General features: G+C 42.2%; 1 protein-coding gene across 2 annotated transcripts in view; it reads right to left on the bottom strand.

Moving 5' to 3' along the window:
• rad50 (RAD50 homolog, double strand break repair protein) overlaps positions 1-13,641 on the bottom strand; it is a 171,722-nt gene that overhangs the window by 149,574 nt on the left and 8,507 nt on the right. The window contains exons 2-3 of one of the 2 annotated variants that reach the window (XM_059990483.1): positions 2,303-2,472; positions 573-656 (exon numbers count right to left, since the gene is read on the bottom strand). In XM_059990483.1, the coding sequence (XP_059846466.1) occupies positions 573-656; positions 2,303-2,431 (213 nt within the window). In that variant the 5' untranslated portion in view covers positions 2,432-2,472. Of the gene's footprint in view, positions 1-572; positions 657-2,302; positions 2,473-13,641 lie in introns of those variants that run through there. The other variant, XM_059990484.1, reaches the window with a different exon arrangement.

Below are 13,641 nucleotides of genomic sequence, written 5' to 3'. Positions count from 1 at the left end.
TCTTGAATATCCATAATATATCAGGCTCTACCCCCAGCCCCAGCAGCATTCTAGGTACTTACTGCTCTGTTTAAGAAACCTACCTCTGATATCTCCCCTAAACATTTCCCCAATCACATTAAACAGATGTCCTGTGGGGTAGCCACTGACATCCTAAATAACGGCGTTGTCTGTGTCTCTTATAATCATGCACAAATTTATCACATTTCCTCTCATCTCCCTTTATTCCAGAGAAAAAACCCACCTCGCTCAACCTCTCCTCATCAGATTTGCCCTCTAATCTGAACTGACTTTTGTGAAGAAAAATCAAAAATGCTTACTGTTTATTATCTTTTTTTGATTGTGGTTGAAAGTAAGTAGAAAAGGCCCTGAAAGTTTATCACGTTATCAAGATTCCAAATGAGCAGCATTTCTGCGAAAGAGAAGCAAGGAGCACCCCAAACTTCCTCCATTCTTAAACACAAGACATGCAGAACAAAAGCAGTCTGTAGGAATATTACAGCAAAGATTTGAAATTTAGAACAATTCTTTCGGTGTGGAATGCATTGTGCACAATTCTAAATCTGTCCTACCTTTGGGTCATGAACAAATGTTTGCCCTTTGGTTCCAGGAGGGAAATCACCTGTGCAAATGTACTTTAAGCACTCAATTATAGTCTGTAACACAAAAACATAATCCTGTTACATTAAATTCTGTATCACGAGAAGTGTTCTAAAGCTCCACAAAACACTTTAAATAAATCAGTCCTGTGATGATTGGTAAGAACTACTACACTCTCATTTCTCTCCATTAAAATCAAAACCTACAGATTGTGGTGAATCAAAGTGATTGCATTATCTAATCTTCATTATCTTTGCTTCGATATTCATGATGCACTTCCCTTGATAGTGTGTTCCTTTTTATGCTACCCAGGAAAAACTGGTTCACAGGAGACCTGCTGCTGTCTTGGGAAATGTATGATCCTGTTCCAATGTCCGAACGCGACAAGCAGCTGAATTGAATGAGTGATTCCCACCGTCTATGCAAAAGACTCCGGGGACCTCTGACAACCTACTTAAGCCTCTCAATTGCTTCTCAGTCCACCCAGTGACAACACCTTCTTCCTCCTGGTCAATGCCACCTCCCAACAGTTACAGTCTCTTCTTTTATTCCTGAAATTGCTGTTGTCACCTCTTTTGTTGAAATATTGCTCCATTATTTTACATCAAGTTGATGATTTTCAAGAATTGAGCCGCTTTTCGATAAAGTGGTGAATAGTTTGACTTAATTTATGATGAGGCCACCCTCAGGATGGAGGGGCAACACCTTGTATTCAGTCCAGGTAACCTCCAACCTGATGACAAGAGTATCAATTTTTCCTTCCAGTAAGAAAACATTATCTTCTTCTCCCCTCTTCTTCTTCTTCTTCTTCTATTCTCACTCTTGCATCTTACCTCTTCTCACCAGCCTATCACCTCTCCCGGTACACCTCCTTCTTCCGTTTCTCCTATGGTCCACTCTCTTCTCTTATCAGATTCCTTCCTCTCCAGTCCTTTAACTTCCCCACCCACCGGGCTTCAACCTAGCTTCTAGCTAGCGTCCTACCTCTCCACCAATCTTTTTATTCTGGTGTCTTCTCCCTTCCTTTCCAGTCTTAAAGAGTTGTCTTAGCCTGAAATGGGACTGCTAGTTCATTTCCAGAGATGCTGCCTGACCTGCTGAGTTCCTCCAGCATTTTGTGTGTGTTAATTTACGACAGACCGCACCTGAAGGTTCTAGTCATGTCTGGAGAACCATACTCAAAAAAACAAAAGATTTCAACTTTACACTAATAACCCAAAGCAAATTTCAAATACTTCAAAGCAATCACGACATATCAATGCTGTAACATATCAATTACAAGTTGCAGGAGGCTGCAGATGGTTTGGACTCTGGGAGGAAACCAGAGCACCCAGAGGAAACCCACATGGTCACGGGGAGAATGTACAAGCTCCTTAAATAAAGCAGCGGGACTCAAATCCTGATTGGTATTCACCGGCACTGTAAAGTGATTGCATTAACCACTACACATCTGCACCAGCCTAAATGTATAAACAGTCCACCACGACTCAGATTTATTCCATGGTCGTCACTTATTATAAACATTCTGTCTGTTCCTTTCTGGTTCATTGAATAATTGACAGTTGTCTTTATCTGCTATGAAAATTACAGAAACTGAATGAAAATAAGCACAACGTGAATCATGATCTAGTGTCAAATTAATGCACATTACAAGGATCTTCGTCGGTCTGTGTATATTTTAAATTCCAAATGTAGAACTTACCGTTTTTCCTGCACCATTTGGTCCCACCAGAACAGTTAATGGAGTATTGAAGGTGATAATCTGTTTATCTTTGTCATCTATCCCAAAACTCCTCACACCCTGAATGCTCATCTTCTCAATTTTGGACATCTTGGCAGGTCTTCAATCGTTCCCAATCTAATAAAAGAATACTAGAAGACATAATATTCAGTTAAGCTCACTTAGGAATCCTAATTGCCAGTCCATGTTCACGTTATGGATCACCAAAAGCTGGCACATTTAGGAATACATCCGAGGTGCCATATGAGGTCAGTGAAAACGGGAGTTTCACCCACAGATGGGTAGGTGAAGGCTGATAGGGCAGGTCAGGACGGTGTGTGGTTTGTGACTTTTGACTCTTCTCTCACAGACACAGGCCTCTGTGCACTCCCAACCTCTTTAGGCTCTCAATAACATCCTGTACGCCGTCTCTCTATGATCTCTCTGGATGCTTTCAAGAAAGAGATAGAGCTCTTAAAGATAGCGGAGTCAAGGGATATGGGGAGAATTCAGGAAAGGGGATGATCAGCCATGATCACAGTGAATGGCGGTGCTGGCTCGAAGGGCCAAATGGCCTAATCCTGCATCTATTGTCTATTGATTCAGTTATGATTAGTTAAGATTTGAGCATTCCCATGGATGGTCTTATATACCTCATACTCACTTCCCATAGCAGGATTCTATTGTTATGCAGCGAATTCAAAAGACGATAAGACATAGGAGCACAATGAAGCCATTCGACCCATTGAGTCTGTTCTGCCATTCAATCATGGTTGATTTATTTTTCCTCTTGACCACATTATCCTGCCTTCTCCCCACAACTGTTGATGCCTTGACTATTTAAGAACGCATCAACCTCTGCTTTAAATATACCCAGTGACTTGGCCTCCACAGCCATCCATGGCAATGAACTCTAGATTCAATACTGTCTAAATGTCATTCAACCATACATGAATACCCATGAAAACAGCCAAAAGGAACAGCGTGACTCTGAGGCCAAGGTTTAAAACACAGCACCAACAGTACACAGTGCAGGGGCAGACCGATCACGTAAGACAGCAGTAAAATAGTCACAAAAAAAAAAGTCCCAGTCCCTGAGTCTCTAAATGTTGCAGCAGTCTGCAGTCAAATACATCTTGCCTCCTGCTGAGCAACCATTGAAGGGCAGCACTGACTCCTCCGTGTACGCCACACTGCTCTGCCCCTAGCATTCCAGTTGAGTACTCAACTCGAGCAGCACACAGGTGTAATGCCCTGTTTAAGATTTCTATAGCTATGCTGTGCTGTGAGGTGTCTATTTTAGCAGTTTTCTGTAAAAACAGTGTACCCTGCTGTTGAAAATGCTTTGGTTTCAGTTAAAGATAAGGAGCCATGTTGTCTGATTTAGGAATGTTGTGTCAGCCACTCAGGATGGCGAGATGGAGAGGGTTGGGCGGAAAGAGATTTCTGACAGACTGTGGCTGGGTTCGCGGTGTTTAGGCAGAAGATGAGAGAGGATCTGGGAGGATGTCTGGAGGATCCCATCTGAAGGGAAGACCCTATTGCAAGGAGAGCTTGGCGCAATGAAGGAGTCCAAGAAGGACTACGTGTGATTGTTGATGAGAACTCAGTGACATAAGTACAGTGGTACACTGATCCACTACCAAAGTAAGCCTCGACGTTTATGCGCATACTTAGACTGGTTTAACTGTAGTAGGCCCTTTTATTGTGTTTCTCTCTTTTCTTTTTCCTATAGACTATTTGATAAACCTGAAATTAATAAATATACTTTCTTTATAATTTTTTTTACTTTATTGAACAAACACATATCTACAAACAAGCATTGGCTATCAGTCCATAGTTCACTGCACAATGGTAAATACCTGCATCAACAATACCAAGGGTAGAAGAGAGTAGGAACAAGAGAAAAAAAAACAAAGAGCACATACATACAATTACAAACACAAACATACACATGATCTACATCGCCCCTCAATGGAGATTTACACCTATTTTAAATAAAATCACAGTCCTCAGTAAATCAACTCAAGTCCTACATTTTCCCAGGTCCCTGTGTGGGCCTTTCACAGTGCCAGGTACACTATAGCAGAGTTTCATCTGTCCAAGTAAGAGGCCATTTTCAGTTGTAAACTTGCAGTGATATTTTCCACACAGTTCACTTCTTTCAATCTCTGTATCCTCTGTTCCAAAGTGGGTGCATGAGTTTTAAGCCAGCTGACAGTTATCATTTTTATCAGCAATCAGAATCAAGACTTAACATGTATAGTTCAGTCTTCTCCAATGCAGATTGTGGGATGTTGCCTAAAATTAAATGAGTAGGTTCAAAGGATTTACTTATGTCTAAAATCATTCTTATTTCCTCAGTGATGTTGTACCAAAATTCCCTTAATTTGGGATAGTCCCAGAATATATGTACAAAATCTCACGCTAGGCCACAGCCTCTCCAGCAAAGTCTGCTGTTTTTTTTCTGAGTATAATGATATTACTGACGGGGTTTTAAAGTACCTCACCCTTATTTTCTAAGAAAATTCACTCCAATTGGGATTATTCAAGCATTTATGTCATGACTCTCAAGACCTCTCTCACTCTTCCTCTTCCATTATGGTATTTACCTCCAATTCCCACTTCTGTTTAACATCTAACATGTTATCCATTGCATCCAGGTGTATTTTTTTATATATACAATATACAATCTTCTGGGATTGTGTCCTACCCATGATGATGTCTATCCAAAATTTTTCCAAGTTACTTGGCTGTATTTTAAGATTGTTCCATTCTTTGTGTGAGAAAAGGTAATGTCTAATTTGGAGGAATCTGTAAAAGTCATTTGATACAAGGTCAAATTCAGTTTGGAGTTGGGAGAAAGATTTGAGCGCCTCACCATCAAACATTTGGTCCACAAGAACCAGGCCTCTTTATGTCCACCTGTTAAAACAGGTTAAGTCTTGCTGGAATAAAATCTGAAATGAATGCAATTTTGGATGCCCTTGATATGACACCATTGCTCTTAATTGGGCAGCCCAATAATAGGTCTTTAAATGAGGTAAAGCAAACCTCCCTGTTTTTTATTTGAGTATAACACTTTTAGTCTGACCCTGGACCTCTTTTTCTGCTATATAAACCTACTGATAAGACTAGCCAATATTTTAAAGGTAGATATATGAACTGTTATGGGTAGAGGACTGAAAAGAAAAAGAAACCTGGAGAAAATATTTATCCTGATCACTTCTACTCTACCTATCAGTGATAAAGGAAGCATCTCCCAATGTTCAAGATTTCTCCTCACTTGATTAATAAGTTTAACATAATTGGCTGTAAAGAGCTGGGAGGAACTGTGAGTTAAACTATCCCCAAATATCTAAAGCCCCGTTTTGGCCAACAAAGAGTCACTTCATCATCCAGCTGGCTTGGCCAGGTCCCTGTAATCATCATAGCTTCAGATTTTGCTTCGTTAACTTTGTATCCAGAGACCTCTCCATAGCTTCTCAAACATTGCATAAGCTGGGGAACTGATGAAAGAGGGTTCTTTATAAAAAGAAGAATGTCATCTGCAAATAAAGCTATCTTATGGGTAATACCTCCCTTATCTGTTATTACCTCAAATTGTTAATTTTGTCTTATTAACTCAGCCAATAGTTCGATGATTAAGGCAAATAACATCAGGGATAGGGGACTCCCCTGTCTGGTTCCCCTTTTGAGCCTGAAGAACATGAAACAGTATCCATTTACTCTAACCCTAGAAATTGGATCTTTATTCAGTGTCTTCATCCAACTTCGAAATGTTGCATTAAAACCCATTTTTTCTAAGGCATAGTCTAAGTATTTCCAATCCACCCTATCAAATGCCTTCTCAGCATCTAAGCTAAGAAACATTGAAGGGTGGATGGATCTCTGTGCTAAAGACTGGATATTTAAAGCTCTTCTAACATTATTTGCTCCCCGACAGCCTAGAATGAATCCAGTTTGATCTGGATTAATCAATTTTCCTATATATTTCTGTAGTCTCTTTGCTAAAACAGAACAAAGAACCTTCACATCAGTACCAAGCAGGCTGATTGGACTATGTGAACTACACGCTTTAGGGTCCTTGTGGATTATTGATACGATTGCCTAAGACCAGCTCTCCAGGGGGGGGGGGTGTCATGTTCATTCAGAGCATAATTAAAAACTTCACATAAAACTAAATTCTGTTGTAAATATCTTATAGAACTCATCCAGAAATCCACCCGTACCCAGAGATTTATTATTTTTTAATGTTTTCATAACATCTTCTATTTCTAGTTCTGAGACTGGTTGTGTCAGTGTAACAATCTCACTTTCTGAGAGTGTGTTCATACAGATGTCTCTGAAAATTTCGTCCAGCTTGCCTTTATTTTGTGGTGGATCCGAAGAATCATATAGATCTTTACAGAAGGCCCTAAATGCCTCTGCTACATCGTTCGGGTTCGATACCTCGGAGAAAGTTAAAGGATGTCTAATTTTTGGTACAACCCTGTTAGATTGTGCTTTTCTCAAATGAAATGCTAACAGACGACTGGCCTGGTTCCCCATCTCATAATACTTCTGATTTGCATACCTAAGTGCTCCTTCCGCTTTATACGTGAGCAATGCATTCAAGGCATCCCTACACTTTTGTAGGTTTTTCCAATCATCCTTGTTCAGTGTTAATTTGTGCCTTTGTTCCAATCTTTTTACTTCACTTTGTAACTGATTATATTTTTTGCTTCGGTATTTTTTCATTTGAACAGCCAAATCAATACATTTTCCCCTAATCACAGCTTTTACACCTTCCCACAGTATCAATGGGGAACCTCCCCATTGTCATTTGTCACAAAATATTCGTCAATGCATTGTTTTAGTTGATTATAGGAAGAGTGGGCCATCAATGTGGAAACATTGAGCCTCCAATATTTGAAGTGCCACTCACAGCCTACATTCAATACAAGTCTAACAGGAGCATTATTTGACAATGTAATAGGTTCAATAACACATTCCTTCACCTGATGTGGATTCTTCTTTGGGATGCAAATAAGGTCAATTCTTGAATATGAGCTATGGGCTGTTGGTATATGACTAAAATCTCTGGCACCTGGATTCAATGCTCTCCAGCCATCAACTAGCCCAAGCTCATCCAACATAATTTTTACTGCTTTAGACTTCTTGCTCTGGGGTTCCCCATTCCCAGGTAATTTATCCAAACTCCTATTAAGAATACAATTAAAGTCTCCTCCAACTATAACAGTACCTCTAGCTTCCCTGGCAAGTCATAAAGCTATTTCTTTGAGAAAGATGGGGTTATCTTCATTCTGTGCATAGATACTCATGATAGTAAACTCTTCACCTCCATCGAGCCCAAAGCTAACACCTATCTATCCTGCTAGTCTTTAACCTCTTTTTCCACTACAAAATAAACTGATCTGTTAATTAATATTGCAACTCCTCTCTTTTTACTATTAGGGCAATATGAATAATAGACTTGATCTACTCATTCACTTATTAGTTTTTTGTGTTCCATATCTCCCTAAATGTGTTTCTTGTAATAGAGCTATAGAACAATTAAGTTTTTTCAACTGAGCCAATATTTTTTCCTTTTAATGGGTGATTGATTCCATTAATATTATAACTATGTTCAAAGTGGCCATGGTACAATATCTCTTTTACTACATCACCACCCCCTCCCACCTTCAAACAAACCCGGCATTTTTATAGTATATTAACTGAAAAACCTGTGATGACCTGCTAATGCCTAGAGAACTATTTACAAAAGAATATAACCCACAAAACCAAACAAAACTTCCAGAAATCCAGTTGGTCTTCTAAAATTCCTGATAAAACAAATTATTATGACTGCTTTTTCTCTTATCAAGACCAGCCCCTAATAATAATCAGGCAGAGAGTAATGACACCTGCTTCTCTCTGGGGAACACGCACATAGCTACAAACCAGAGAAAACATACTCCCCGATTGAGTTGTGCCCTCCCTTGACGATTCTTTTTCCTTTTCTGTCTGCTTAACAAAATTTAACTCCCCCCCCCCCCAACGAAACTACATTGTATATCAAAATATGTCAGTTACGCTGGTAAATAGCTGTACATGTTGATGAACAGTTAAATATTACTCACACCCAGAAATTATTATCAGTCCAAAGAAGACACCGTTCATAATACCTTCTTTGAAAGAAAAAATGCAATTGGCCTCTTCTTATGTCAAGAAAGCCCTCATGTCTGCCCCCAACAGTGTAGCGCTCCCTCCTCCTCGCCCCCTCCGCTGCCCCTGCCATACCTCACTGATGAGTCACTGCTCCAGCTTTTCCCTCCCACTCACCCGCACGGAGATGCCCAGGTTGTTCGGTGTAGGTAAATCTTCAATCGAGGAAGGAAAGGTCTTCACTCCAGCATCCAGGTTTATTCTCAGCTGCGCTGGGAAGCGACAACTTGCTTGCACACCTTCCTCCTTTAGCTGTCTGATCACGGCGTGGACGTTTTCTCTTCTTTTCTGGACTTCAGCAGAGTAGATCAAAATAGATGGCTCTGGCTCAAAACGTAACTTGTTCTTGAGCCCATGCTTGATGCAGTACTGCCTCTTTTACTGTATGATCCAAGAAGTGTACAATGGCGCCAGCTCTCTGATCAGGGATCGGTGGGCTCTCTCAAAGTCTATATTCAGGTCCTCTGACAGCCGACGCGTCGTTTTAATTAACTATTTGACAAACCCCACCATGTCTCCTTTCTCACTACCCTCAGGTATCTGATTAATTCTTAAGTTATTTCTTCGTAAGCAGTTCTGGAGATCATCACAAGCCGCAGTAAGAGCGGCTTCTCGCTTCAACAGGTAATTGACTGCTCTCTCAGCCAGAACCGTGCGTCCTCGTTAGCACTAATTCTGGACTCACACTCGGGAGACTTCTGCTCAAGTAGGCCCAGTCGTTCCTTCAGGTCTGTCACCGAAGTCTCCAATCTAGACAGGGATGCCTTGGTGTCTGAAAATCACTCTTGATTTTCTTTCCTCAGCTCTCTCAATTCACGTAGTATCACGGCCATATCTTTCTCCTCGTCTATGCTAGCTTCGGGCTGTTCTGGTGCTAGCTGTATCTTTTTGTCTTTGCTTTCTTTTTGTACTTCTTGTTTTCCAGTGTGATTTGAAGTCCGAGACGCCATACTCACGTTCCTCTACTCTTTACTTAGCAAAAATATCTTTCACAGATGGTCAAAAGTAGCTTAACAGTTATCAATCCTCAAGTTTCGTGGGAGGGAATGCGAGGCAGGTCAATACTGAATCATGGCATCACCGGAAGTCCTTCTTTATAATTTTATGTTGGTGTATAATCTATTATTTCTTGGCAACTGATAATTGTGCATGGTCAATAGTTACACATTTGCTCAAATTGCGGTTCTTTTAATCGGAATTCCCAAAGTTCCTGTCCGGCTGAACCCCAAATCATACTGACCCCAGGCATATATTGTTTATGAAAGGCCGCCTTCTCACCAGTGGGTCATGTGGCAGAGTCAGCTAATGTGCCAAGTTTGTATATGACCCCGGTGAGAGGGTTACACTTGTAGGGGCTCATGGGGATCTCAGAGGCTGCGTGAATGCTGTTTTAGGATTGATTAAGCAGTTTGTGTGTTTAAGCCAGTGATTTGGCAAGTGTCACGGAAAGTCATTAAGGTACTTTATTATGGAAGCCACACGGATTGCTTGGTGCAATTCGAAATAGTTAACCACAAATAATGATTGTGTTCTGAGCGTGGTGGATGCTTGAAGCCCCAATGAACTGTTACTCAGGGCGCTGATTTCTGTATAAGTATTGGGGAGAGATACTCTAGTTGAATGGCGTTACTGACCAGTCGGCAGGTAAGGATGGTTTTCAGTCCAGACCAGCAGTGACGTAACCTGAAGTTGCACTGCCCGATATGTTAGGAAAACCTGGAGAGTGGTGGCCATGGGCAGTCCATATATTTAGAGCAGGGGGAATGTAGCTGAGTGTGAAGACTTTAAAGACAAGTTGTTCTCACTTCTGCGAAGTGAGAGAAAGGAGTTGCCTGATGTGAAAGCCCTAATGGGTCCTTCAGCAGTTGATGGAAATTCCGAGTTGGCTTCAGTATTTACATCACTGGTCAATAAATGCCAAAGTGTATCTGTGGAGAACCAAAGTTATTGTAGGCTGGGAATGTTCTCTGGAGTAACCTGCACCTCCGAAGGGAACAATATGAGGCTTGGGTGGAGCAGGCAACTCAGTTACTAGACGTGTGGCAGTGCTCAGATAATATAAAAAGAGAGTCTGAAACGACAAGCGGCTGAGGTGGTCAGGTCCTAAAGGCAGATCGGTCACATCCATAGACTATATGCAAGAGTTACACAATGTTTTTGGCACAATGGAGCTTATGATGAGGCTCAGGCACACATTCCAGGAGAAAGGGGAAAAACCTTTTACCTATATTTTCAGCTGCATTGCTTGTGCTGTAAAGGGGCCATTCCACTGGCTGAGATCAATCAATCAAGAATGGAGCAAGTTCTGAAGAGCAGACTGTCACGCGATGTGATTATTTTAAGCATCTGAGCGACTCTTAAGATGCATCCCCTGCTCCCGTTTGTTGAGCTGATCAGACCTGAGAGAGGAGAAAAATATGATGGAGGAGCGGGAGGCCCCGACCAGTTGGGCAAAGTCCTCAGTAGTAGCCTCTGTTGCTGAAGCGGCCCCAGAAGCCACACAAGTGGGGGTTTTGCAGGATGAAATGAAAAACAGACAAGGTATCTCAGTTGATGTCAGTGAGTGGTGCCACCAAACGTGACAAGTCCAACAGGAAACCAGACCTACCAGTAGGACACTCTCAGCAAAGGGCTGCTGCTGACAGGGGTCTCGTGACGGGGGAAGTGACTGGTGTTTTCTGTTACAACTGTGGTTAGGATGGACATTTCAAGTGGGAGTGTGAAACCTTCAGAAGGTAACCCAGTGGTTGCTGAAACAAAGAAGGAAGTTGGGAAACTTCGGAGAGACCCAGAGATGTGCCGGGCCAGCGTCTCAGAGAAGACACATTCCATCAAGGAAAACACGAAGCTGCAAAACTCTATTCCTGAAGCCCTGGTGGGACCATATGTATTGAAGATATTTATGCTAGAGTCATACTTGACACAGTTTCTCAGGTTACTGTACCCTGCCAACCAGTATTTGACGCATTTACCATTGACGCCATTCTGTGCTCTAGAAATCTGGGGCCTTAGTGCCGATGATTACTTGTCGTTGAAGCTGGAGTTTTCGGAAGCAGAAGCTGAAGTAGCTGAGACCCTTGATACATTAGTTTTGGTCTGTTCGGATCCGGTTGAAAAAGGTGAAGCTTCCATTATTGCGGGAACAAATGCTCCCATTCTGACAAGGCTTAAAGGAGAATGCAAGGAGAGAAATGCAGAGGATTTTCTGAAAACCTTGTCCGTTCACCTGGTGTTCAGAGCTGCTTTTGAGAAGGTGAAAGTTCCTCCAAAGCAGGATGATGAGCACAAATGAGGAACTGTGTGGTACACCCAGACCAAAACCATTGTGTTACGCCCTGGGCAAGTAGCTAGAATGACTGGAAACCCCATTTTCCCAAGATTGCCCAATGCCAAGGCCCTCCTGGTGGATGCTCTGCCCGGAGAATCACAACAAAGAGCCACGCTTACCTGCCAGAGTGCTGGTGAGACCTTAACTGCAGAAAACTTTGGCCGTACACATAAAAAGGATGACAGTGATTATCAGGAACACATCAGAGAGAGAGGTGACATAATGTCTAGTTTTCCAAGATAACAAGAAAGTCATCCAACTTTGGTGAGTCCCTGGTCCCTGAGGGATAGAAAAGGAGACTAATGGAGAAGTCGTTGAAGCTCAAAGATGTCTTTTTTTTACTGCTAAGTTCGATGTGGGTGGCTCTAAGAGTACTCGCCACACTCTTTGAGTGACAGAAGACACCCCTTTCAGAGAGGTCTCGATGGTTTGCACCAGGGGAGGATGAAAAAGTTCAGCAGCACCTGCTGAAACTGAAGGTGGAATTATCACCGAGTCGAGGCGTCCCCATGCATCACCCATTCTAGTGGTGAAGAAGAATGGGAAGGTACGAATGTGTGTTGACTACTGAACGCTGAACCAATGTACAATCCCTGGTCAATATACTGTGCCATGGATCAAGGATGCTCTGGCCTGTTTGAGTACAGCAAACTGGTACAGAGTGTTATATCCCTGGAGTGGCCATTATCAGATACCCATAAGTCAAGCTGGTTAAGAGAAGACAGTATTTATATGTCCACTTGGACGCTTTCAGTTTGAAAGAAGCCCCAGGGCATATTAGGAGCACTGGCTTCTTTTCCACATATCATGGAGAAGACACATATCATGTTGGAGACATGAACTTGTTTGAGGTACTGGTCTACTGGGGTGATCTCATTGCATCCGGGTATACACCTGAAGGAACATGAGACAAGGGTACTGAAGGTGCTAGATCACCTGAAAGCTGGAGGGTTAAAACTGTCACTGGGCAAGTGCCAGTCCTGTAAGATGGCAGTCAACTATGTCAGAATCGTAGTCTCACCGGATGGGGTACCTACCAAATGCAGACGGAGGTATAGAGGCCCAGTTTCTGTAACTGATCAATCAGGATTGTGGGAATGATGGTATTAAACACTAAGCTATATGCAACGAACACAATCCTGACATAGGTTTTTGATTATCCAGGTGATCTAAAGGCTGATTTATACTTCTATGTAGGCTGTACGCTGTAGCCTACACAAGTCGCCTACACTGTTGTGAGCATTTATACGTGCATTGGTGTGTCTGCGTCGCTCTGCAATTCACCGCCAAAACGTTAGTTGGCGGTGGGGTTTCTATGCCACTGTGTTGAGTTTCTTCATGTTCGTATGTACATATTTTTGGACTTCCTCAATTAACCTCGCCTCGAATTGGTCCATTTTTCAATTCATGTTCTTCTTCTCTCTTCCCTCTCAATTCGAAAAAGGCAAAGAAGCAGCAGCAACTGGAAATGCATAGGAGGAAACGCGATGCTGCCAAATGGACCAATCACTGTTGTTGCGGTCTGCATCGCCACAACGCGTAATTACATTTTTTGGGGAGGTGCGCGTCAGGCTACGGCATAGGGTATGGAGTAGAGTACGCGGCTATGCCGTAGATTCAACGCAGAAGTATAAATTGGCCTTAAGGCCATGTGAAGAGCCACTGAGATTGTGCCTGCCATAGACTGATTGTGGCAACAGGCAAATTGCAGTGGGTCCAGGTCCTTGCTGAGACAAATGTTCATTCTAGCCATGGCCAACCTCAAAAAAGCATTTCATCACTGCAG

This window comes from Hypanus sabinus, chromosome 15 (genome assembly GCF_030144855.1).
Source record: "Hypanus sabinus isolate sHypSab1 chromosome 15, sHypSab1.hap1, whole genome shotgun sequence".
Taxonomy (NCBI): Eukaryota; Metazoa; Chordata; class Chondrichthyes; order Myliobatiformes; family Dasyatidae; genus Hypanus; species Hypanus sabinus.
Note: the sequence above shows the minus strand (reverse complement) of the source record. Positions and strands in the feature narration are given on the sequence as shown.